Source organism: Argopecten irradians, chromosome 9, assembly GCF_041381155.1.
Source record: "Argopecten irradians isolate NY chromosome 9, Ai_NY, whole genome shotgun sequence".
Lineage (NCBI taxonomy): Eukaryota > Metazoa > Mollusca > Bivalvia > Pectinida > Pectinidae > Argopecten > Argopecten irradians.
The window spans coordinates 37,253,828-37,277,998 of record NC_091142.1 but is presented as its reverse complement, the minus strand read 5'-3'; the positions used below and the strand labels follow the sequence as shown (position 1 = coordinate 37,277,998).

Here is a 24,171-nt window from a genome sequence, read left to right as displayed (position 1 = left end):
CAGTGACAAAATGGTATCAAGTTGTAAATTTAGCACCTAATCTACATCAATGGTATGCTAGGAGTGTACTCTACGTACTCTAAGTCCTGTAAGATTTACATGTTGTGTGAGGTTATTTTTTATGTTATGGTTTTTTGTTAGAATCTGTAGAATAAATTATTTTAAGGAATTGTATCATCCGCTGTGATGTATCGTAATTTATTATAAAACTGATTAAACTGTTTATATATCATAAGGTGTTCCCAATTTTCATTTATTATAATTGATATCACACAATTTTAGGGATCTTACATTTTTGTGGGGAGTTACTTACACTTGTTAGCAAGAATACATACCGCATTCGACCCAATAAGTGCCCCATCCATTTTTCAATTTCATTTACCTTGGCATAAATAAAGACCAAAACTGTAGAACGTTTGTAATAATTTTGTTTTATAAGTACCATCTCCATTTTTTTTCATTTTATTTTTCGTATTTTTTTTAAACATTACACTATGGGTAATTATATTCCCCAAATCATCCCCTGGGTATAAATATCCTGTTATTTATTTCTTGGGTAGGGGGCTTATTGGTGGTAGAATACGGTATATTATAGATTATTAAGAGAGTTACATACAAATCATAGGCCTTAATTCAGTAATAAGGCCCCTCACCTAAATATATCCTGTTATTTATTTCTTGGGTAGGGGGCTTATTGGTGGTAGAATATGGTATATTATAGATTATTAAGAGAGTTACATACAAATCATGGGCCTTAATTCAGTAATAAGGCCCCTCCCCTAAATATATCCTGTTATTTATTTCTTGGGTAGGGGGCTTATTGGTGGTAGAATACGGTATATTATAGATTATTAAGAGAGTTACATACAAATCATAGGCCTTAATTCAGTAATAAGGCCCCTCACCTAAATATATCCTGTTATTTATTTCTTGGGTAGGGGGCTTATTGGGTTGAATACGGTATATTATAGATTATTAAGAGAGTTACATACAAATCATAGGCCTTAATTCAGTAATAAGGCCCCTCACCTAAATATATCCTGTTATTTATTTCTTGGGTAGGGGGCTTATTGGTGGTAGAATACGGTATATTATAGATTATTAAGAGAGTTACATACAAATCATAGGCCTTAATTCAGTAATAAGGCCCCTCACCTAAATATATCCTGTTATTTATTTCTTGGGTAGGGGGCTTATTGGTGGTAGAATACGGTATATTATAGATTATTAAGAGAGTTACATACAAATCATGGGCCTTAATTCAGTAATAAGGCCCCTCCCCTAAATATATCCTGTTATTTATTTCTTGGGTAGGGGGCTTATTGGTGGTAGAATACAGTAATTGCTGTGTTAGAAAACAAGATAGTTTTCTCTCGGTAAGTAACAATTCATACAGCTAACTGCTTCCACGGATCTATAGTCCTGTGTACAAGACTTTATACGGTGTTGATAGTCATGAGGTTCATCTTCAAATTTCATTCAATAAAGTGATCATGACTGTTCACTTTTATTTGTTGAGGGGGGAATGCAGGACATAGAGGCCAAAATAGTCTGCATCACTCGCCTACGTATTGTTAGGCAAAGTACAGAGAAAGCCAAATTGGATACAAATAAAAAAAAAACAATGTCAAGTGATTTTTCTACAAAATTTGGACTGGCCACCAGTCTCTTAAATATCAGAAGTATCATTAAAATTTTGCTTGATAATTTTTGCCTCTAAGAAATTAATCAATGTTTCAAACTAGGGGGAGATAATTTAGTATTAGAATTCTACTGTGCCAATATAATGATAATTAACTTAGGCCATGCTCTTATAGCACTTGCAGTCACCATTCATCCAAAATCTGCCACTTCCTCTTTGGATTTCTCTGATTTTTGTTGAAACATTCAGTACTTTTATGACTAGTCGTGATTTTAAGAAGAATTGGTCCCAACCCTTTGACTTCTTAGAGCTACATATATATATACAGATACACATTGGTAACAATCAATACAATTATTATACAGGCCACAGATTAGATGTAGAAAATCTGAATTAAACAATGATATTTTATAAGGTCATCTGACCCGATTGGTCAGAATAACCTGTTATCATCATGCATCATCGTAAACTTTTCAAAAAAACTCTTGAAAAACCGAAAGCCTTAGGGTACTGATATTTGGCCTGTAGCATGCTGGGATGAAGGGCTACTAAGTTTGTTTATATGAATGACCTTGACCTCATTCATGGTCACAGGTGTAAAAAACGCTTAAATCTTTGAATTACTTCTTCTCAAGAACCAGAGGCCCAGGGTACTCATATTCGGCCTGCGACATGCTGGGATGAAGGGCTACCAAGTGTGTTCAAATGAATGATCTTGACCTTCATTCAAGGTCACAGGGGTCAAATAGGCTAAATTCTTTAAATGACTTCTTGTGATTAATTAAGAGGCCTAGAGACTTGCTATTGGGCTGACATGCTGGAATGAAGGGCTACCAAGTTTGTTAAATAAATGACCATGATCTTCATTCAAGGTCACAGGGGTCAAATAGGCATCTTAAACAACTTCTTGTAAATAACTAAAAAGTCTGGAGACCTGATATTGGGCCTACAGCATGCTGGGCTACCAAGTTTGTTGAAATGAAAGACTTTGATCACCATTCAAGGTCACAGGGGTCAAATAGCTTAAAATCTTTAAGTGACTTCTTTTTAAATAACTGAGAAGCCTTGAGACCTGATATTGGGCCTGTGACATGCTGGGATGAAGGGCTACCAAGTTTGTTCAAATTAATGACCTTGAGCTTCATTCAAAGTCACAGGGGTCAAAAAGGCTAGAATCTTTGAACAACTTCTGCTCAAGGGTACTCATTGCGCCAGTGGCATGCTGAGATGAAGGGCTACCAAGTTTGTTCAAATAGGTTAAAATCTTTAAACGACTTCCTGTAAATAACTAAGAGGCCTAGAGACTGGGTATTTGACTTGTAGCAATGTGGGGACCAAGGGACCTTCATTCATGGTCTAATTCAACAAAGATATCAGAACCTGAACTTCTTCTATTAAAAGAGTTCTTTATATTGCCTTAATTGTTTGGCACACTACTAATTGAGATGATGTATTGTGCCAATATTCAGATGACCATTTAGGCCCATGGGCCTCTTGTTGCATGTATCACAAGTCATTATTGTATAACTAATGCTTATGATATCTGTGCTGAATGTTCCTGGACCAGTTGAGACACCGCTGTATCACGACATTTCAGTTCATGGCTGGGCATAAGAACAATCGCGTAGATGTACCTGTATTGTCATTCAAGACCGACACGGCAATTTTAAGATCTCTGCAAAGACGTGTCCATACAAAATTAAGACAGAACGGACATGGGTTAGATTTCCTGATGGGGCATAAACTAATAACTAACCTCCAACATACTATGAAGCACAATATTGATTGGTGGTTTATTAGTTGTGCATATTGCATTTTGGGACCAATTAGTCAACAAGATGGCTGCCAGGTAGCCATCTTGGAATTTGATAGTTGAAAGTTTGTTATCCCTATTTCTCAGAAAATACTGAAGGGTTCTGTCTCAAATTTCATTTCCAAATTCCCCAAGGGCCCAAATTGTGCATATTGCGTTTTGGGACTGATCAGTCAACAAGATGGCCCACAGGTTGCTATTTTGGATTTTGACAGTTGAAGATTGTTACCGCTATTTCTCAGAAATTACTGAAGCAATCTGTCTCAAATTTTATATGTAGTATGTTTGAAAAAGTTTGAAAAGCAGAGAAAAGATCCCTATTTCCATTGTCAGACATAGATCATTCTTTGGTGTGCGCCAATGAATGACCATGTTGATTATTTAATCAGTCCCACAATGCAATATTAAAGGAATATGCATTACTACAGCAGGCAAAGGCAAAATTACATATCAAATTTATCTTAATAAAATATCTGCAGAAATAAATCCAAGACAATTGCCTGGCCTGTCATTCATCTTGTTGTTTGACAGGCCCAAATATTCAATCTGGAGTCCAAGGAAAATTCTGTGGGTTAAATGATGGACAGAATAAAGCAGAATCAGCTAATGATATTAAATTCTTATGAGACACAACAACTTCAAGAAGTTTTTTCAATCTTTTACTTATCCAACTTTTTAATTTACATTCAATTAGATCAAAACAGTAGATGCATCCTCCTTCTATATAAACCTGTGTAAAATCACGAGGAAGGAGCTATCATAAAAGTATATGTACAGTCTGTCTCTAGCACTATCTATCTATACAGATGGTCAGCCTGTAGATTAGCAGCAATCTCAGCCTCCCATTTATCTCCGTTGTGTAATAACTTTTCTTTGTTGTACAATAACTCTTCGTGTGTTTCTGTTGAATACTCAAAGTTGGGACCCTGAAAGATATGAAAATTACAATCATAGATATGCTGAACATTGCTTTCTTTTTAAAATACATTTGACTTATTTAAAATCATATTCTTCCAAATACTCATGCACCTCTAACTACACTGTACTTACATCTATATGATAATTGAATGTCAAGATGTCTATTACATAAGCATTGTATTAGGTTTCTTATTATAGTACCTAAAAAACTGCCACACTTGTAGGTTTGCTGCAAAGGGACAATTCAGTCCAAAAGAATATTAAAATTTGCACATGTATCGACAACAAAACAATTCTAATGGAAATCAGATTAGTTGGTTTTACTGTAATATGCCAGAAAAGCCCACTGTAGTGAAATGTATGTGAAATGTTCAAACTCGCTAGCTGTCCACTATTGTGGTTGGACGAACCCCGGTCCGTGCTGGTGAAGTAATGCAACTTTTGTCTAGAACTACTCAAATTCTTCTTACAGTAGTGTGTTTACCTACCCATTAGGTAAATTGTCATGCCTAAAAATAATTTTATCAACTCATAAGTGGTTATGATTTCATTTGTACATGACATTGACTCAGGTATCGGTACAGTGCACATATATTGCCTTCTTATTCATATTTATATACCATTTTGAATTCCAACAGTAACAATTAAAATACTTAACAATGATGTGGAATCTGTCAATATGTTATCAAATAAGCTTTATAAGGAATGTAGAGCAATACATTTATGCCATATGTTTCCTTCGTGGTTATGTAACATAATCAGCCTGACTGAATTTCCCCTTTAAATTCTGCTCCTATGTTGGATAACTAGTAGATTGTCAGACACCTTAACCACTCAGCCATAGCGATTTCTTTTGTTTACCCTGTAATATTATCAAGAATCCTTGCAGGAAAATCTCTTACATCAAAATGGTCAATGGTCAAAATTACATCACTAGTAATATCAGAACTAACTGCTTCTTCACCTCTCTGGCTAATTGTCTTGTTTATATTCAAAAGAGAGGACCTCATCTAGTTATCAAAATATTTTTCCATTGTGAATATCATATAAAATTATTAAACTAGGCCAATAGTAATATACAGAATGGTACAATAATTGTCCTGAGTACTGAGTAAAATTACAAACAGTAATGATAAATGTCAAAGGTTTGCACAGGGAGTCTCATAAATGTGACTGGGAAATAAGCTCCTCCAACTATGACTTTGAGCTTGATGTCCTTTTAACATTAAAACTAAAGTTACAGTTAGATAATTACCTCAACAATGGCATCCACGGGGCAGGCCTCCTGGCAGAAGCCACAGTAAATACATTTTGTCATGTCAATATCGTATCTCGTTGTCCGGCGACTTCCATCTGCCCTCGGCTCCGCTTCAATGGTGATGGCCTGTAAGGCATAAACTATGTTAGTAAACCCTTGGAAAAAATACTATTGAATCTCTTGCATAAAAGTACTGTATATGACCCAATTACCGCCATGGACACTTCAAAAATTGCAGAAAAAAGGGGGTACTTAAAAGAAACAAAATAACACTAGCCTTTCATTTTAATAATTGCATAAAGGGTTTGCCAGGTCTAGGTAAGCAATAAAAGTGGCCAAAATTCAGAGCTCTTACAGCATGAATACAGCATAAAGAAGTTGACTCTAACAGAATTCCAAAACCCTTTTAGTTTGAGATTTGACACCTTTAAAGGGACAATTCAATGTATGAGTACATTAAAACTTGCATATATATCGGAAACAAACCAGTTCTAATGGAAATAAGATTAATTGGTTTTACTGTGATATGCCAGAAAAGCCCACTGTAGTGAAAGAAATGTTCAAACTCGCTTGCTGTCCACCATTACACATAGTAGTCGGACATCTTATATGCCAAACCCTGGCCCTTGCAAGTGTAGTAAAGAAATTTTTGTCTAGAACTACTCAAATTGCTCTTACAGTACTGTGTTTACATTACATGTATTTAGGTGCATGTTCTTGTCTAAATATAGTTTCACCTCCTCATTGGTTATGTATTGCATTTGTTTATAACATGCTTAATTGTATTGATGAACGATTTGGAATTTTAATGGCATCAACCAAAATACTCAAAAATGTTGCAAAATTTGTCAATATTTTGTTATATGTTTCATAAGGAATGTATAACAATACAGATATGTCATATTTTGCTTCGTGGTTATATAAAAGAATTTACCTCATTGAATTATCCATTTAATTAATCTGAATGAGACAAAAAAGAAATCATGTCCAAATGACATTTACGTAACAACTGTAATTTTGTTTTCTTGAATAAAGTCTTTAGACGAAATCTTATTAACAGAAATAGTCAAATTAGTAATTTAATTAATTTTAATTCAATTTAATTATTAATTAAATATTTCTTATTTGAAATTATGGGAACAAATATGACATACCTACCAGTGTATATTACTATATATATTTATACATACCTGAGCTGGACATACTGCCTCACACAGTTTACAGGCAATACACCTCTCTTCTCCTGAGGGATAGCGACGCAGAGCATGTTCTCCCCGGAAACGTGGACTCAGAGGTCCCTTCTCAAATGGGTAATTAATAGTAGAAGGCTCCTTAAACATCATACCAGAGATAATTCCAAGTCCTGCAAAATAAAAAAAACACACCCACTTACTTCCATTCTAATGTAAAAATAAACACTGTTGTACAGTTTCAACCTTATATGCGACATTTGAGTTCAATCCGAGGTTTGATTGGTGAAACATCTAAAAAGCCAGGGTTCTTAATATTAGGATGTGCCAATTGACTGAAGTGTAATTAAGAGGTGGAGGAAATCCAGAGAACCTGGAGAAAAACCACCAATCAGTGGTCAGTACTTAGCATAGTTCTATATGTTCCACATGGAATTTCAACTCACAACGCAGTTGGTTGGCTTATATAATAGTAATATGTAAACCCAAACGATAAAAGTCATTTAATGACAATTGATGTTATAATTAAGTAGATTACAGAGCATTTTTACGTGATAAAAGTTTGCTGATGCTAATAAGACTTTTTCCACGTTTTCTTTTTACCTCTCAAAGTTTCTCTGAAGAACATGATAGCAGTATGGTCACTTGACATTCCACCAAAATCTTCAGGACCAGCATCCTTTGTTACATTCACTGAAAAAATAATAATGATAAATTGGTTAAATAAACAACAGATCCCAGAGGAGACCATGGCTAACATAGGATGTTCTATATCACCCAAATGAAACATACGGTTGTTTCTGTGTATTACAACGTTAACGAAAACAATATTTCAGGATAAAATAGATCTTTTCCTTGATATTTCCTAAACTTTATCCTACAGACTATATATTTAATGATTTATTAAAGAAATAAACTGTTTGAAGTCACATGATAACAAACAAACTATTCAAATTAATCAAAATATGGTCTTTTTTATACAAGACAGGTATTTGAGCTGATGAACATAAGATTTCTTTCCTATATACAGTACTATACATAAACTGTTACAAAATGTGTCCCCAGAATAAAGCAATATGTGCACATGACCACTGCATCCAGTTGTAATTGACCTTTGACTTTTAGCAGTATCAGGAGTCAAATCACAATTTCTCAGAAATCTGAAGAGTCAAAACATGACAAATAGACATTTGTTTCAAACTCAAGAGTCAAATCTGATTTTTAGGAGCCAAAAACATCTTCTCAATGGTCTAATAGATACCCTGGTGAAATTTTGTTATGAACAACTTGCAATTGGCTTATATCATTATATAAAGTTAAGGGTATATATTCTCCGTTTTAAGAGGATCCAGAGTATTTTGTACCCTTGGCTTGTGAAGTCTTCTGCATATTGATGATTCATGAATGATTCTTTTATTTAACTGACTGAGTGACTGTATTGCATTGTAATACAATTCTATCAGTAATGTATGATTGTTTGTGATGATATTAAATCTCAGAAATCTGCCTTGTTATCTTCTAAGTCTAGTTCTAGCTCTCAAAGATCTATAGTTTGCGGGTCATACAATGTAACCTTATAATTTATCATGTAACTAGGGAATATCATATCATACTTACAGTATTTTGTCCTTCTCTGCTGGTAAATGCATGCTCCGGGTCGCACTAATTTTTGCAATGTGTTATGAGCTACAACAAACATCAGTTTAATTGTACATTTGACAAGTAATATTCAGATTCTTTATTTTTTTTAACTTGTTATGGCAAGGGAAAGTAAGGTTACACATTACTGTTTTCACTGTTTCAGTATCATTTCCTGATTTTCAATGCAGTGTATGTAAATTCAAATACAGTGTATGTAAATTCAAATACAGCTAGAACCCCTTGGACTTTGAAATTGTGTTCCGCGGGAAAAGTCTTGCACCTCCATGTAGGCAGTCATGTTTGCGTATTGTTGTTATATGACAGCACTACAAGATTAAAAATGTTCTGTATATATCTATCGACGTAATGTGTCATCGCCATTGGGATACACTTTGAAAGTACAGGAATATTGGGATCCAAAAATGATGCAGGTAATTATAAAGTCCCACGTACCTTCCAATGATTATGACGTCACAAAATTCATGTCAAAAGAGCACAAACCGACTAGTTACTGTAAGCAGTTTTAGATATATATATATATATATATAAACTGATAAGACAAGAACCACACAATAAATGTTTTGGTCAAAAAGATCTACTCTACACATTGCCAAGCGTATGGCATCGTCAGACACGGCATCATGAAACCTAATAGCAAAGATGACAGCCACACATTTTCATTTATACATGGCATGTTGCCAAGTTTTGCACTTTATATTTGTAGAAACAAGATTGAACTATTCCAGTTGAATATTTTTTCTCTGTCGTATATATTACCAAATGACAATCATTATCCTCCATATTTCTATACACAAAAACACCCATCAACAGTGCTTTAGAATTGTATTTAAAGTGCAGAGAATATTCAAGTGTATCAATAATCTGGTGGAAAATGTATACAGTATGTATATGTAATTATTTATATCACAATCATGTATTTACACATTCATACGTATACGTAGCTGTGCTCTTCCTAGACTTTGCCTTAAATTGTGGGTTTAATTCTTATAAATAATGTAGTTTTATATAGGCTAATATTGCATAACATCTATTTTTATAAGACTTTGGATGACAGATCACAAACTTATGATGTCAGCATGCAAAATGAATTTATCAATTCAAATATTTTGCCGCTTTTGTGTTTGTGCAATGTCTGCTGTAAATAAAAGTCAACGTCTACAGTCAATAGTTAGATCTAGATCTACTGCTGTAACGTTACTAATAGCAGAGGTTACAACGAATATACGTTTTCCCTCTGACAAAGTCCCTCTTTTACGCACTACGTATTCTTACTTCATGATTGTATGCATTGTTTGGTAAATTTAGGAAAAGATGAAAATATATTAAACAGAGATAGCAACAATAAAAGGTCCGTTATTCACATATTACCTGTCCGGCTCGCCGAAAATAGTTTCAGGGTCGCCATGTTTGTCCTACAGGACAGGAGAGTGCTGAATAAGGGAGGTAACCCGTTAAACTTACAACTATTTTTAGAGCGGCAAATTCACTAAACTTTTCAGTCCTTTTTGGTAACAGATTGATAATACGATTTGACTAGTATGTGCTAGTCTCGCAGATCTACCGATTTTGTATTGCTTACAAAGGAGTTTTGACAAAGAAAATCTTAATGATTTTTTGTTCTCTCTGAAAATGTACATTTATTTGATCAGTTAAAATGATCAGTTCAACAAGAAGCCCTAACATGTATTTTTTGGATTTTTTTTATATCACATAATTAGTGGCCAATAAGGATTTATAAGTGACGTCCTTGGTTTTTTTTTTTTTTTTTTTTTTTAATTTTTATTTATTTTTTTATTTTTCAAGTTTTCATTAAACATATATCATGACAAAACATATATTACACAACACGCATAATATAAACCCTCATTAAAGAAACTAACTCTCAAAACCACACACACATATCATAGTCTTATACTCACATTTGTATACACATCCAATAGCCATTTACACTCACACATTCTTACTCATGTACACTCATCAAATATATGTACATCTGTTAAACATCTTAGACTTATATATATACACAGAGAATAGAAATACATATCATAAAGTGATATACCTATATTACACATCAGCAGATGACCACATCCACACACACTTACATATACAAAACGCACACTCACACATATATTTCATATATAGGATTTCACATAGAAATATACATTCACAGTGTTCTACCTTTACACACCAATATGTAACTATCTCACATACACAGTATTACACACACACACACACACACACACACATTCACACACAGACATATACAATCAGAAACATGATTACAACATAGTATAATATGTTCAATAAATGCCTACAAAGTTTAAACTTCATACACAAATAGTTATAGACCACTTAGAATATATAATATACAAAGCCTAATTATTTTAATATATTGAAAATAATTATGTAGATTTTTGAAATTTTGGTACTTTTTGGAATATATAAATCATTGCATTATTGAACATAGTATGAGTAAGTGACGTCCTTGGTGGCCAGTAACCATTAAACTTTCCCAATGATTTATAAACTATAAATTAACTTATAAATCCTTGCTCTTCCATAGAAATTAAAAGCGTTACAGAAGTTGATTGGGTCCACAATTTGGACAGTCTAGCACAGAGGATGTGTTTAAAATGTGTAGATTTGATGACTTTGTTCACCGTTTAGAAGGCCTAACGTGTTCATCCTATCTTTGCATGTGCTCACATAGGGTACAAAAAATGTAAAAGAAAAGAAATCATGAATTTACTTTCGTTAGGGCGAGACAGTAGATCCCAACCCTTGGGATAAGATGCTTAAGATGTCAAACACTCAGCAAAGCTTCAAGAAACTCAAGAATCTTACCTCTCAGGTTGAGATACTCCTGTCCACTCCAAAGGGAGTAAAATATTCTATCAATCTAAATCTCTGGTTAATATAAATCCTGACGAACCTGCAGATTTTCATACGTTACATAATGTACCATCAATGTTTCCTCCGCCAAACTCATTTGAAATGACCCAATTTCTCAACATATATATATGCCATCAGGACCATAGGGTTCTGGTTTGGTACGAGGTAATATGATTGAATATTGTTTTTTAAGGATGCAAAATAAATGTAAATGGATTTTCATATCATTTTGTACAATTCATACTTTAGTCCCTTTAATGTGATCCTATTCGTATGAAAACTTCAAACAGCTGAAAACTGCTATAAGATCAAAATTTGACCTGTCTCTTTAATATTTATATTGACCTCCATTTGACAGACCGAATTTTGGTAAATTGTAGTATTACCTTAATGTGTCTAAATATAGAATAACTATAATCTGAGAAATTTTTAAATGTCACAAACCTTTGGATTGCATGTTATACGTATATATAATTGATACAATACAATAATATTCGAAGTCAAATATGATTTATGTTTTTTTTTTTTTTTTTTTTCTAATTAAGCAGCTTGCAAACAACACTAGCCCATGAGCTTTATTATTTCGAAAAACAATGTTATGGTAAACTAAATTAGCAGCATATTTTAGATAGAACAACTATGTGAAGATATGAATTACTATCACAGAATATATAAATGTTGATATAGATTAATAATTATCATATAAACTAATTCTCTGACCCATGTGATATTTATTATCTGGAATACTACCTTTGTATTACAACGATCTATATAACATTTGTGTGGAAGATCATGGGCTCTTCCTTATAGTCGTTTGAACAGAATAAGACAACTTCACTATATTTTGATGAGAATATATTCAAACATGGAATGTTATGATAACTATGGTACATGTATATAATCAACTGTGACCATGGTAACACCCTCAACAAAAATCAAATCCGTGTGACTAATCAAAATCAACTCAACACATTTTCACTTAATCAAACAAGTTTTATTCAAAGCTATGAGGCATGCTACAGTATTTGGGCACAGGCTTTTGATTCTATAAGTATACAGACACTAATTTTGTATTAAACATATGCCTGTATAAGTATAGAATGAAAAGCCCCTGTGGTCATCATCTATTCTGTCAATGAAATACACAACACAAGAGTTTTCAACTCCACTGCACCACAAAAAGAACATTCATGATGTTGATCTCACTTGAAGAATTTATAATTGAGATGACTCTTCTGAACTTTGACATTGTTTGTTGTTAGCAAAACATACAGGTTTTAAAGGACATGATGTCACATGCTTCATAAACCATTTCTATTCTGTTGTATCATGTCATTTATTATTGTGATATAAAATTTAACTAACAACAGGGTTTTGTCATGTGTTGGAGTCGGAATCTGTTGATGATGGCTTTGGTTTGTAGTCTCTCTCTATCTTCATCAAAGGGATATTCCCTGTAAAATACAAACAAAATTGACATTATGATATAACCTCTATGAAGAATGTCCTTCCGGTTTTGTCTAAGACTTCATAACCCCAAAAGACATTGATAATAACGCTTATAATTTAATTGAGGCATAAATTTCCGTAATTTTACTTATCTTTACAATAAAACGAATTGAGTTGTGGCGCATTGATATCTTATCCAATAATTCAGTTTGGCCAATGACTGCCGCTTTTAAAATTCCCAGCGAAAGCATTTTGTATTTATGAGGTCATAATACATGACTGCTGACGTACAATTCTTTCTGTCTGTGGAAAAAAACCCTCAAAGATCTAACCAATAGAATTGGGTGTAACATATGAAATTAATTATTATAATATAACATTTTAACAGTGTTTGTAATACATGTCCCACCATGATCATCACCTTACAGTCATTAAGCGAAATTATACTAAGTAAAAAGTGGAAATCTCTATCAGCTAATGCTTCTAAGTGTGGATGTCCTGTAATAGGAGAAATAAAACAGTTGTGGCATATAGCTTACCGGGAGGGGCCACGAAATAGTCCTCAACTATCTTACTGGCATTACTGATGATGTCTTTCTTGTAGTATCCGTCAGTGACGTCATCAGTCCTCAGGTGCAATACTCTGCAGTAAAAAGAACAATGCATGGATATCTATGAGCTAATGATAAGAAAAGTCTGATCTATTAAATGGCATCCAAGATAAAAGTAATATAAGTGTGTTGACGCAATTTTCCTAAAATTAGCGAAAGTTTATGGAAGCATACATATTTAGTGGTCATATATTTCGGTCGTTTCAAAATACGCAGTATATTTAGTTTCATTAATACTGTAGTTCTGAGTTGTCCCAATCAGTACTTTGTGATATATCATAATATTGATGGCTATAAATTTTCGCTTTTGTTGATATTAGTGATTCAAAGAATTGGAATTTGTATTCATACATATGCATTCAATTAACTCGAATGTCATTACCCCTAAAAACGACATAAAAAGAAAACATATATTGAGAATCCTTTCTTTACAGAACTTTATCAAACTTTTCAGATAGGACTAAGACTTCGCTGTCTATGTAAGCCGTACCTATCCTCCAGCACAGTATCCAATGGTTCTACCCCGTCCGTGTCCACCACATACAGTTTATTGGCAGCCTGTATGGTTTTAGTGAGGCGATCCACACCAGCTTTGTTATTAAACTCTACCAGTGACAAACGTTCTAGGAGTTCAATGTCGTCTGTTGTGAGCTCTGGAGTCTGCAACCGAAAACATATTTCAGTTATATTGAGCGCTGAGATATTATGTGGAGAGCAGTAAGGTGAGCACTCAAAAAAGTTCAGATAGAAAATAATATTGTAGATGTCCTAAATGACCATCGTATTAAGGTTATTTATCCATTGACGGAAAGAATTATGAGTCAAGTATTATGACGTCACACATACAGAACGTATTGCGAGATATTTTAAAAGCGGCGCTGTAATTGGCCAAATTTAACTATCGCATGAAATATCCATGCATCCCAACCCAATTCGTTTTGTAAAAGTAAGTAGTGAAATCACGGAAAGTACTTGATTTAGTTACATGCATCTAAATGTTAAATATAAGGATTAGTTTTTAGGTTAATGAATCGAAGTCATTGGCAAAAAACAGACGGACATTCTTTTTCAAGGACGCTACCTAAAATATGAAGAATGTCCTTCCATTTATAAACCCAAAAGGTATTGAGAATAATGCTTAAATATACTAATATTGTTTGACTGAATGGTTTAAGAAATGGCAACATAAAAAAGGCACTGAAGTGGTCACCCTGTGTCATTACCATTCCAACCGCCATTGCCGCTAAGACGTCATGCCTAGAAGCTATATAAACGAGTAGGAACTCCAGTAATTAACGGTCAATAGGTGCTATAGAGGGGTACACTCTGGATGTTTAAGAAGATGCGAAGTAAAGCAAACGTAAACGTGCTGCAGTGAAGATCAATGTCCCTGCAATCCTATTTCAAAGAAACGGCGAGTGCAAAGTTTTCTCCATCTTCGTTAGACGTCACAATGACAATCACTACGATACATTCACTGGCTTATATAACAAAAAGGTGCGGTTTCTGCTGCTGCAGCTTACCTTTGGTAATTTGTTCTCGTCGATTTCTACCCACGTGGGCGCGGCAGGAACCTGGAAAAATCAATCATACAATATGCACTGAGAATCATCTACGATATCGCTACAAATGGTGGCAACGGTATTTTCGCTCCACAACAGTGTAAAACGCATGGTACTTCAATAAATTTAAGTGTCATTGCCAATGAGAAACATAGGACTTCGTTTAATTTCTACTTTTTTTTTCTAATGTTTTTAGTTTTAACAGAAACATGTGTATTCTACGATGGCCGACAGCGGCCGGCAAAAAACAACTCCTACAAAACGTTTTTCGTACTTAAATAGTCATTGATATTTAAGTACAACTTTTATTTTCTAAAAATATTTTTTGTCATGAAAAATAATTATGTACAAAATAATTATGTACAGAAATTTTTTTTTTTTTAAATATTTTTTGTCATGACAAATTTTTATCAAATATTTACAGTATGTACAAAAAACAACAGGTCTGACGCTAAACCCTGTATTTAAATGGAATCTTCCCATTTTCAGGTATTCAATTAATCTTTCAGATAAGGAATGCAAACGCGCCTAAGGTTGGACTATTTTTACATTGTACAGACTCCATATGTCATCTTCATTGGCCGAATTCCTTAATCTGATGGTAGTCCTGATAATCGGGATTAAAAGTTAATATTGGTATATAACTCAACATTGTAAACAAAACTCATTACCGGTTTTATATTCGTAGTTTTCAGTACTATCGTCACAGTAAAGAAAAACAAAAGGCGACGCGGTATTTTGTGAATACCACCCCAATTTGGGTATAGCCGTACTCCTTATCACGAAGATTAACTGCATACCAGATACTTGTGGGGTTCTATAACCCTAATGATTGCAGGAAAATCTGGTGTGTAAATGGACATTTAAACCTTTGGTATACAAAGATATATAAAAGGGATAATAATAAGGCAAAAAATAGAGATTATGACCTGTTTATTACCACTTACATTCTGCGACTTTTATGAACTTTCTCAAATATAGATAAAATAAAGTCCACTAAGAAACCAGTAATAATTGATTGTCTATGACACAGTCTATGTTTTAAGCAAGCCAAATGAAACATTCATTGTTGAATTCCTTATCTGAAAGATTAATTGTACACCTGAGAATAGGAAGATTCCATTTAAATACAGGGTTTAGCATCAGACCTGTTGTTTTTTTGTACAATAATTTGACTCGACAAAAAATATTTTTAGAAAATACAAAAAATATTTTTAGAAAACATTTTTTGTACATAATAATTTTGTACATAATTATTTTTTCATGACAAAAAACATTTTTAGAAAATACAAGAGGCCCATGGGCCTTAACGGTCATCTGACTAATAGTACAATACAACATAGTCGTTTAAAGATTTTAGCCTATTTGACCCCTATGACCTTGAATGAAGATCAAGGTCATTCATTTGAACAAAATTGGTAGCCCTTCATCCCAGCATGCGACAGGCCTAATATCAGGTCTCTAGGCCTCTTAGTTATTCACAAGAAGTTGTTTAAAGGATTTTAGCCTATTTGACCCCTTTGACCTTAAATGAAGGTCAAGGTCATTCATTTGAACAAACTTGGTAGCCCTTCATCCCAGCAAGTCACAGGCCCAATATCAGTACCCTGGGCCTTCTGGTTCTTGAGAAGAAGTCGTTTAAAGATTTTAGCCTATTTGACCCCTTTGACCTTGAATGAAGGTCAAGGTCATTTATTTGAACAAACTTGGTAGCCCTTCATCCCAGCATTCTACAGGCCTAATATCAGGTCTCTAGGCCTCTTAGTTATTCACAAGAAGTTGTTTAAAGGATTTTAGCCTATTTGACCCCTGTGACCTTGAATGAAGGTCATAGGTTATTTATTTGAACAGACTTGGTAGCCCTTCATCCATGCATCCTGCAGGCCCAATATCAGTACCCTAGGCCTTCTGGTTCTTGAGAAGAAATCGTTTAAAGATTTTAGCCTATTTGACCCCTATGACCTTGAAAGAAGGTCAAGGTCATTTATTTGAACAAACTTGGTAGCCCTTCATCCCAGCATTCTACAGGCCTAATATCAGGTCTCTAGGCCTCTTAGTTATTCACAAGAAGTTGTTTAAAGGATTTTAGCCTATTTGACCCCTTTGACCTTAAATGAAGGTCAAGGTCATTCATTTGAACAAACTTGGTAGCCCTTCATCCCAGCAAGTCACAGGCCCAATATCAGTACCCTGGGCCTTCTGGTTCTTGAGAAGAAGTCGTTTAAAGATTTTAGCCTTTTTGACCCCTTTGACCCTGAATGAAGGTCAAGGTCATTTATTTGAACAAACTTGGTAGCCCTTCATCCCAGCATGTCACAGGCCCAATATCAGTACCCTGGGCCTTCTGGTTCTTGAGAAGAAGTCGTTTAAAGATTTTAGCCTATTTGACCCCTTTGACCTTGAATGAAGGTCAAGGTCATTCATTTGAACAAACTTGGTAGCCCTTCATCCCAGCATGCCACAGGCCTAATATCAGGTCTCTAGGCCTCTTAGTTATTCACAAGAAGTTGTTTAAAGGATTTTAGCCTATTTGACCCCTGTGACCTTGAATGAAGGTCAAGGTCATTTATTTGAACAAACTTGGTAGCCCTTCATCCCAGCATCCTACAGGCCCAATATCAGTACCCTAGGCCTTCTGGTTCTTGAGAAGAAGTTGTTTAAAGGATTTTAGCCTATTTGACCCCTTTGACCTTGAATGAAGGTCAAGGTCATTCATTTGAACAAACTTGGTAGCCCTTCATCCCAGCATGTCACAGGCCCAATATCAGTACCCTGGGCCTTCTGGTTCTTGAGAAGAAGTCGTTTAAAGATTTTAGCCTTTTTGACCCCTTTGACCCTGAATGAAGGTCAAGGTCATTTATTTGAACAAACTTGGTAGCCCTTCATCCCAGCATATCACAGGCCCAATATCAGTACCCTGGGCCTTCTGGTTCTTGAGAAGAAGTTGTTTAAAGATTTTAGCCTATTTGACCCCTTTGACCTTGAATGAAGGTCAAGGTCATTCATTTGAACAAACTTGGTAGCCCTTCATCCCAGCATGCCACAGGCCTAATATCAGGTCTCTAGGCCTCTTAGTTATTCACAAGAAGTTGTTTAAAGGATTTTAGCCTATTTGACCCCTGTGACCTTGAATGAAGGTCAAGGTCATTTATTTGAACAAACTTGGTAGCCCTTCATCCCAGCATCCTACAGGCCCAATATCAGTACCCTAGGCCTTCTGGTTCTTGAGAAGAAGTTGTTTAAAGGATTTTAGCCTATTTGACCCCTTTGACCTTGAATGAAGGTCAAGGTCATTCATTTGAACAAACTTGGTAGCCCTTCATCCCAGCATGCCACAGGCCTAATATCAGGTCTCTAGGCCTCTTAGTTATTCACAAGAAGTTGTTTTAAGGATTTTAGCCTATTTGACCCCTGTGACCTTGAATGAAGGTCAAGGTCATTTATTTGAACAAACTTGGTAGCCCTTCATCCCAGCATGTCACAGGCCCAATATCAGTACCCTAGGCCTTCTGGTTCTTGAGAAGAAGTTGTTTAAAGGATTTTAGCCTATTTGACCCCTTTGACCTTGAATGAAGGTCAAGGTCATTCATTTGAACAAACTTGGTAGCCCTTCATCCCAGCATGCCACAGGCCTAATATCAGGTCTCTAGGCCTCTTAGTTATTCACAAGAAGTTGTTTAAAGGATTTTAGCCTATTTGACCCCTGTGACCTTGAATGAAGGTCAAGGTCATTTATTTGAACAAACTTGGTAGCCCTTCATCCCAGCATCCTACAGGCCCAATATCAGTACCCTGGGCCTTGTAGTTCTTGAGAAGAAGTCGTTTACAGATTTTAGCCTTTTTGACCCCTTTGACCTTGAATGAAGGTCAAGGTCATTCATTTGAACAAACTTGGTAGCCCTTCATCCCAGCATGCCACAGGCCTAATATCAGGTCTCTAGACCTCTTAGTTATTCACAAGAAGTTGTTTAAAGGATTTTAGCCTATTTGACCCCTGTGACCTTAAATGAAGGTCAAGATCATTTATTTGAACAAACTTGGTAGCCCTTCATCCCAGCATCCTACAGGCTGAATATCAGAACCCTGGGCCTTCTGGTTTTTGAGAAGAAGTCGTTTAAAGATTTTAGCCTATTTGACCCCTGTGACCTTGAATGAAGGTCAAGGTCATTCATTTGAACAAACTTGGTAGCCCTTCATCCCAGCAACCTACAGGCCAAATATGAGTACCCTGGGCCTTCCGGTTATTGAGAAGAAGTCGTTTGAATGAAAAGTTTACGGACGGCGGACGGCGGACGGCGGACGGCGCACGACGACGGACGGTGCATGATGACAATAGGTCATCCTGACCCTTTGGGTCAGATGACCTAAAAAGTTGTACTTAAATATCAACGAAAAACGTTTTGTAGGAGTTGTTTTTTGCCGGCCGCTGTCGGCCATCGTAGTATTCCAATAAAAATGTGGCATATTAATATAAGCTAAACATAATTTGATTGATTAGATATCTCGATAGGCATCCTGACATTTACAAGAGAAAACTTTATTCCTATGTGTTCTATTAAATCAACAAAGAGACTACGTGTAACATGAAATATGAATCGTGATTTTACCAGTAGAAGGGAGATAACTAATATTGCAAGACGCCACTTTCAACTGACTTTAGGTAACCAAGTGATAACAGTAGAATGATTATGAAATTCACCGACACAGCAAACGCAATTACTACAGCGCAACCAGCATGGCTTACCTTCGAAGAGAAGCATCGTTTGGCGACATGACCGAAACGGGCGATGGTTCTTGAAATGTTCATTGCCATTTTATCATTTGCAGGTGCCCCTGTTAGAGTTATTTCCCTTGTCACACAGGTCGAATGTAGTGTATGAATATTGTGCAAAAGACAATATAGTTAAATTATAGGAGTTCAATGCTTATTAGGTGTATTATGATATATATTTCTATCAACAGTAGAATGAAAATGTGTCTCATACAATTGAAATATAAAGGGTTTATATAGAAACTTTATTCTAAGTCAGTTTCCGGTGGAAGTACACGGTGCTGCTCGGCATTTCCGGTTTGGTAACTGCGACACACACGAGGTCAAAACACACACGTGGATGTAAACACGCCGACATGGACAGTATAAGTGAAGACTGTTTGGAGTTGAAAAGGGCTTACGATACTTGTTTTAACAAATGGTTTCCTGAAGAATTTCTCCGTGGCTCAAAAAAGGATACTTGTGCTCCGATTTTCAAAGAATATCAAGCTTGTGTGAAGGTAACGGATTCCCTCAAATAATGTAAACAAACTCGACAAATCCACATCACAATCTACACTCTGGTACCGATTGAGTTAAGAATTATTGATTTAGACGGCGCTCATTCCTTGTTGAGTATTGGTAGCATACTCTATTTCAATCTCGGAAGTAAGACTACAGTAAACACTACACCATATATATGATGCAACACGCACAAAAAAAATAACATCATCAAGTAATCCAATAATATTAGATGTCGATATTGAGAAACTTCTGATGGGCAATATCGACACGGCGTAATGATAAAAAGTGTCTCGTCGTGCTATACCTCTAACATCGTTGGAGTAATCATCAAGAAAATTACGTATTTTCAATGTACATGATTGTTTTTAGTTACTAAATATTTATAACTAAAAACTGGAAATCATATCCCTAATACACAAATTACAATACTTATTATATGACAATTAACATTTCTTGTCTATTTTCAGAAAGCAGCCAAGGAAATAGATTTAGACCTTGGAGAATTGGAAGAAAATGTACTTGGTACAGATAAAGAAAAGAAACCACTGGGCACAGACTCTAAAGAAAAAGAAAAGTCATGATGTGCAACCTTCCAACAGACAAGTGTAATTTGATATTACATGAAAAAACCCACATAATAAACTATGTGACACTGAAGTAGCATATAGTGAAAATGGCCCGATGTTGTAGGAGAAAGTCATCTGGAATGAAAAATGTGATATTAGTCATGAATGTACGAGTGGCAATGGTGAGAGAATGACCATAAAAGGGGCATGAATTATTTCAGTATGGATTCATTGATAAAATAAAAATGTACCTTATGTTCTTCTGGAATGACATATTTAATGATAACATATATTGATACCATTTCTAATGTCAGCTACTGGCATTGTTCATGGATGTTTCAAGACAACAACAATCATTTGAAGATTATTTTTAAGTGGTCCCTACATTTCATTGAACATATCTATAAAATTGTGATAATATGGAGTGTATATGAATGCTTGTATTTATATCTCACATTTATTGTTTCTATTTACAATTTTAAATGTTTAAGAATGTTGATGATTTTTCATAGAAATGTCATATATTGAAACAGGATGATGAGATTGATTGAGTGACTTTCGTTATGCATCTGAACCATTTGATGTGCATTCCAATGATGCTTTCTGCTGTATATGTACAGTGGCTTGATGCAGTTAAGCTATGTCAACGTTTAATATATATTAACTAAATTTACTCAAAGTCACTTTTTAATTCAAGGTATTATTGATAGTTCTGCAATATTCAGCCACTGAAATAAATTTTATAAGATACTTCCTTTAACTTATTTAACAGATCTCCATTATATTCTTTCTTTGTTTGAGACAACTTTTGACAGGGTGTTTGTCTGGGAACTAAATAGTGAGTTGTTACACAAGAAATGTGTGAGATGTTATAAAAGTGTGATCATGGAATTGAACATGGTAAATACTGTATTCGCCATAATTAGTGCCCAGAGCGCATAAAGAATTAAATAAAGGAGGAACTTATTAATATATATAATGAACCAAAATGTAAGTTGAGCAGGAAAAATATCAGTTCTTTCTGTCTTCATGACACATTGATATGTTACAGTAAACATGCATACCGGTATGCCTTTTAACCTTTGAGACGAATCATTATGTCATGATCCACATGTAAAAGTCTTGCAAGTTCATGTAATATGGGTTTAATACAATGCTGATGTTAGAGGCATCACATATTGTAAAGCATTGTTAAATCCATGGGATGGGGGCGTTTATAAAACTTCAACTCCTTCTCCAGAAGTGGAGAGGGGTGCTTAAAGGGAGAGGGGCGCAAATTATGGCGAATACGGGGTAAATACTGTGAAAGTTTTTATTACAGTGTGATAGAAAATATACTGTAAAAGTGTGGTGGAGGAATTGCATTATGGTAGAACATTAGAAATGCGTGATTTTTTTTAAAAGTGTGATAATTTAAAAGAATAAGTTGTCCTTTTAAAATTTGTCTTTATATTCGTCGATTTGTTTTACACCGGTACCATCCTAAAATGTCTGCAAAAAAAACCAAGGTTAAATGGTCAACATTTGGTTTTTATATGTGCATTGCAAAAATATTTCTATTAGATTTTGAATGTTATAGTTATGAACATCCAATAGAAAGTGAAGCAATGTAATTGGAACTAATGTCTGATTATGAATATGAAGTAATAGGGGGAATTAAAATTAAATGATATACCGATATACATCTGTATGTAAAAAAGTATGTACAGGTATATATGACTATTAAAAATAGAATAAAAGTTGAAAAAAATAATAATCGAAGCTTTTGTGATTTTTAAAATTGTGTTTATACATAAATGACACCCTTAAGATAATTATCAAACTTTTTTGTAATATATACCGTATAGCTGTTTAAATTTTTATCCATGTTGTGGATGCATGATAACATATTACTGTAGATTTGTTTTTAAATTATGAATTTTCTTAAAAAATGGATTGAAATGAAATTGAAATGCATTATACATTTCATATTAGTTCACCAATGTTTTGAAAACAAAGCTTAAAAGGTATATAGCTTCCTGGTCAGTAGTGAACAAAGGGAGACTACCCATCCTACCATGGTTGGTCTTCTCGTAATTATATAGCAGACAGCCACAGGCGTTTGGCTCTATAGACATTTTTCTCTACATATATGAAATACTGTGTCTAGGTCTATAACTCGCAATCGGTCGGCCATATAACACCACCCAATTTCAGAAAAAATATTATTATTTAACAAACCGTATAAGATGTGACAATGGGAATACTCTCAATCGACAGCCAGATCATTTATCTTTAATTTGGTATATGATCCAATATCAGGGGCGTAGCTTGCTCTTTAAAAAAAAGCACGGGCTTGCACATAAAAAATCCTAGTATGGGTTACTCATTGTCTTGTAAAGTTAAAACATCTATGTAGATCCGTCAAAGTCTTGAATGTAAATTAAAATCAAAGTAAAATAACCTAAACGTTTACGTAGATGATTTATCTAAAATTAATAATACTGAAATATACGTTATGCGTTAATATGAATCTTCTAAGACACAATATTAAAACGAAAGACACGCAAAGTCAAAGGACGACAGATGAAATATCGAAAGTGACACCTCGCAAATTATAGTGACACAGAGTAGATTCTACTTAGATAGTCCGCTAAAACCTGCTTATATTATTAGGCTTTTTATTTATTTTTTGCCAAATATAAAGTCTAATATTGACAAAAAAAATGGCAGGCTTAGCGAAAAGATCTATCTAAAGACATTACTGCCGTATAAAGTCAATCTACGTATCCAGAAACATCGGAAAACAGACAGATTTCAATTGGTCGGACACTGTGGTGTCCTTCGATAAACACGCCAGAGCTCTAATGGGTAGCTCTAAAACTAGAAAGAATATATATATACGTACCTTGCCTATAGCTACTTGCATGTACCTTTCGGCCGGGTACGAATTGGTTCCTACATGTATGTGTCGTAGTGGAGCACTGCCTCCGAAAATCACTTGGGCACAGTTTTCTAAACTTTTTTGTAGGTTTCTGATTATTTTATGCGTATACATGCATTTACATATTATTTTTGTCCAAAACAAACATAACTACCATTCTTTATATCTACCGTACCTACCGCTCACAAGACGTCAAATTCACAATCATTTTCTGTCTAAATGTCTTTTGAGCTACAATATTGCAGCTACTCTAGAACCACTGCTAGTAGAAACATACCAGGTAGATAACTTCTAATAATATATACAATTATTTTATCAATGAGATTCAGTTTTCTAAAAGTAATTGTTCCTGTATTATAACATGTTCATTTGTCTTATTTTTGATGCTGAAAGTTTAAAACAGGAATACC

General features: G+C 34.7%; 3 protein-coding genes across 3 annotated transcripts; 1 reads left to right on the top strand and 2 right to left on the bottom strand.

Annotated features, from left to right (window-relative positions):
- Positions 1–4,100: 4,100 nt before the first annotated feature.
- On the bottom strand, positions 4,101–9,934 carry LOC138332242 (NADH-ubiquinone oxidoreductase subunit 8-like). The gene is made up of 6 exons (XM_069280249.1): positions 9,852–9,934; positions 8,439–8,507; positions 7,425–7,514; positions 6,822–6,994; positions 5,629–5,757; positions 4,101–4,381 (listed from the first exon to the last, which is right to left on the bottom strand). The coding sequence occupies exons 1-6, from the start codon at positions 9,886–9,888 to the stop codon at positions 4,250–4,252; spliced, it is 630 nt and encodes a 209-aa protein (XP_069136350.1). The 5' UTR covers positions 9,889–9,934; the 3' UTR covers positions 4,101–4,249.
- A 2,413-nt stretch (positions 9,935–12,347) lies between these two features.
- Positions 12,348–19,883, bottom strand: LOC138332240 (glutamyl-tRNA(Gln) amidotransferase subunit C, mitochondrial-like). Its single transcript, XM_069280246.1, has 5 exons — positions 19,742–19,883; positions 14,959–15,009; positions 13,926–14,095; positions 13,364–13,467; positions 12,348–12,829 (listed from the first exon to the last, which is right to left on the bottom strand). The coding sequence occupies exons 1-5, from the start codon at positions 19,808–19,810 to the stop codon at positions 12,753–12,755; spliced, it is 471 nt and encodes a 156-aa protein (XP_069136347.1). The 5' UTR covers positions 19,811–19,883; the 3' UTR covers positions 12,348–12,752.
- Positions 19,884–19,901: 18 nt separating this feature from the next.
- On the top strand, positions 19,902–22,594 carry LOC138332241 (TP53-regulated inhibitor of apoptosis 1-like). Its single transcript, XM_069280248.1, has 2 exons — positions 19,902–20,268; positions 20,740–22,594. Exons 1-2 carry the CDS (start codon positions 20,125–20,127, stop codon positions 20,851–20,853), a joined length of 258 nt encoding a protein of 85 aa, XP_069136349.1. The 5' UTR covers positions 19,902–20,124; the 3' UTR covers positions 20,854–22,594.
- Positions 22,595–24,171: the final 1,577 nt, after the last annotated feature.